The sequence below is a fragment of the Triticum aestivum genome, chromosome 3A (genome assembly GCF_018294505.1).
Source record: "Triticum aestivum cultivar Chinese Spring chromosome 3A, IWGSC CS RefSeq v2.1, whole genome shotgun sequence".
Taxonomy (NCBI): Eukaryota; Viridiplantae; Streptophyta; class Magnoliopsida; order Poales; family Poaceae; genus Triticum; species Triticum aestivum.
Genome location: NC_057800.1, coordinates 16,573,912 through 16,576,515, shown reverse-complemented (window position 1 = coordinate 16,576,515; position 2,604 = coordinate 16,573,912). Strand labels below are relative to the sequence as shown.

Here is a 2,604-nt window from a genome sequence, read left to right as displayed (position 1 = left end):
GTGCGCGCGCGAAGTGGCGCACCAGATCTACCGCGCGTGCTGCCGCTATTTCCCACGCGCGCGCAATCGCTTCCCGCGCATGGTAGTTTCCCGCCTTCGCTGGAGCGCGTGAAAACTTGTCGCGTGCGCTAGAATGCCAGTTTACTGCACGCACGTCTTTTGGCGCGTCCATTGAAGATGCTCTTAGCTTGTACAATAAAATCTAGCACAAATTAGACAAAGTTGGAAACATCTAGCTACTACTCCCTCCGTCCGGGTTTATTAGGCCTCTCAGCATCACAAGCATGTCCCCTTTTATAAGAGAACTTGTCTTTAGGCCTAAGGCTGGTTATTGTGGGAAGTATCATATACTAGTATCATGCATATGATACTAGTGTATAATACTACATCCATAGTGCATTTATTGCCATGCATGACACATAGTAGCATAACATTTATTATGTTACAGTATCTACCTATGTTACTATAATCATCTCTCTCTTCTTTAATTGACTGCCACATAAGCATGTTTGTGAGTCCCAAGTGCATGTTACTACTTATGTTACCTCACTATGGCCAGCCTAATAAACCCGGACGGAGGGAGTAGTAGTACTCCGTCCGAGTGCGGCCGTCCTGCACACATCGGCAGATGCACGCAGCGCATCGACGGCCCTGCTGCGCGAGGTGATCTGTGCAAAAGAAAACGTGAGATTCAGTAAAGCGTGCATACATAGCTGGATACAAGCAAATACATCCCCTAAGTCGGCCCGTGTGGGCTCGCCGAGGTACGTTCGGTCATACGATTGGACCGGTCCGGTCAGAAAGTGCAGGGCGCACATTATTGCATTTTGGCTCGCGGGTCCTGGCTTCGGCGGGGTGGCGCGTACCCAGATTGGACGCATGACGGCCGCTCTCAGGTCCTACGTCTAGCACGGGATCCCTTTTCGGATTTGGGGGGAGGACTGCGGCGAGCCGGAGGCAGTGGGTCAGGCTCTGCTCATGGCGATTCCAGCTGCGGAGGCGCCGGCGCTCGACTCTGGGTGAGTGAAAACTCTGCTCCTTTATTTTTGTTCTTCGATGGAATCCGTAACTTACGAGCTCGCACCGCTCGCCGGTACTGCAGATCGACGTCGACTGCCAACGATTCAGCAGCGTGCTTGGGGGCTTCCGTTACGGCCGGTGGCGGCGCCGCGGCGGCCGCGTCAGGAGTAGGCTCGCCGGAATCGGTCGTCCGCCCGTTCTCTCCTGATACGCGTCGGTCGGATGAGGGTGGGGCACAGCCGGCGGCAGAGAAGGCTTTATTTGATGTTGAGTTCTCCGGGGGATCCTGCACCATGTTCAGCTCGGGCGGTGGCGATGTGGCTGTCGGACACGCCCATGGCGCGGCGCCGCCCGTCGTCTCGCGCGGCTCGATTCAGTCCTTACCCCACAGTGCGCAAGCATCCACAAACACCACCATCCGAGTTGGCTGGAAGCGCAGGTATCTCGTTGATTTCTTTCGCTGGTGCCTAAGAGGCGTTCTTGCTGATTCCCATTCACATGTGCAGCTAGGAATTAGCAGGCTGCCAGGATTTATTTTTTGCAGCCATCTGAAAATCTGGCTAGATCGACTAAGTAGAGTCTGAATCTACTTTGGTGGATTTTTCTACAGCTTCGATCCGGTCATAATATAAGGATTTTTGTAAAGCGTCATCAACCAAGTGAACTTAGGGCGATTAATGCCTTTGCCTAAACATAGACAGTGTTAAAAATTCTATTGCCGCAAAAAGCTCAGAATTTGCGAGATACCAATCGCTAGTGGTCTTGCAGGAGTGACTGGCCTTGGCAATCCTAGCCTGTTCCAATTTAGTTTGTGGTCCAATGTACAATGCAAAGAGGGGGAAAAGAGCTTCTCCCAAGCGTGCCTTTGTTTTCCCTTAAGTTTCTTCTGATTTTTGGTGGTAATTAGTTAGTTACAGGGCCACGGGCGACAGACGATCGGCGATGCGGTAGCAGTGATCGCGTGCCGTCGCATTGAAGCTTCTCTATGAGGATTCGTTGACTTGGGATTTTTTCTAGCAATCTGATTCTTGTCTAGTAGGAGCAAGTTGCCGAATTGGTGCATTATGCTTGTTTGTATTTGTTTTTTCCCAGCTCGAACCCGTAAAAATGCCCAAGCACACTCTAGTTGATTTCCAGAAAAATCGTTCGAGGGCAGCTAACGTCCCTGGTCAAATTTTCATTGGTTGATTCTACTACCACAAACCCGTGAATTTCGAGTAGTAAGCATAGTGGGTGGCACACACGCAGTACAATCTTTATTTGTCAATGTTCATAAATGTAAAATTAGAGAAAAAATGGTTTTCCCAACTACAGGCATGCCTTCTGTTTATCTTCTTTTCCTTCTGCTTATGTTGGCAGGCCAAGAGGGCCGCAAGCACCAAACGAGCGGGCGGCGGTGGTTGATCGTGTGCCGGCACTTGAAGCTGCCATACGAGGGTTCGCTGACAGGGGGACTGATGTGGTTGTCAACCCGGCGCTTGGCACAATTTTCGATTCTATGCCGGAGGCGTATGAATTCTACAATCTTATTCTCGTCGCTGGTTAATTTCCCTGGTTAATTTTCATTGACAAAAGAGCTTGAAT

At 50.7% G+C, this 2,604-nt stretch overlaps 1 protein-coding gene across 1 annotated transcript; it reads left to right on the top strand.

Annotated features, from left to right (window-relative positions):
- Positions 1-847: 847 nt before the first annotated feature.
- On the top strand, positions 848-2,596 carry LOC123057594 (uncharacterized). Its single transcript, XM_044480533.1, has 3 exons — positions 848-1,019; positions 1,103-1,459; positions 2,380-2,596. Exons 1-3 carry the CDS (start codon positions 979-981, stop codon positions 2,564-2,566), a joined length of 585 nt encoding a protein of 194 aa, XP_044336468.1. The 5' UTR covers positions 848-978; the 3' UTR covers positions 2,567-2,596.
- Positions 2,597-2,604: the final 8 nt, after the last annotated feature.

What these genes read in the sequence shown, in the direction of transcription:
- LOC123057594 (XM_044480533.1), top strand. Translation starts at nt 979, where the DNA reads ATGGCGATTCCAGCTGCGGAGGCGCCGGCGCTCGACTCTGG. An exon ending in GCGCCGGCGCTCGACTCTGG is followed by an intron (nt 1,020 to 1,102) that starts GTGAGTGAAAAC and finishes CCGGTACTGCAG; the next exon opens with ATCGACGTCGACTGCCAACG. An exon ending in CGAGTTGGCTGGAAGCGCAG is followed by an intron (nt 1,460 to 2,379) that starts GTATCTCGTTGA and finishes TTATGTTGGCAG; the next exon opens with GCCAAGAGGGCCGCAAGCAC.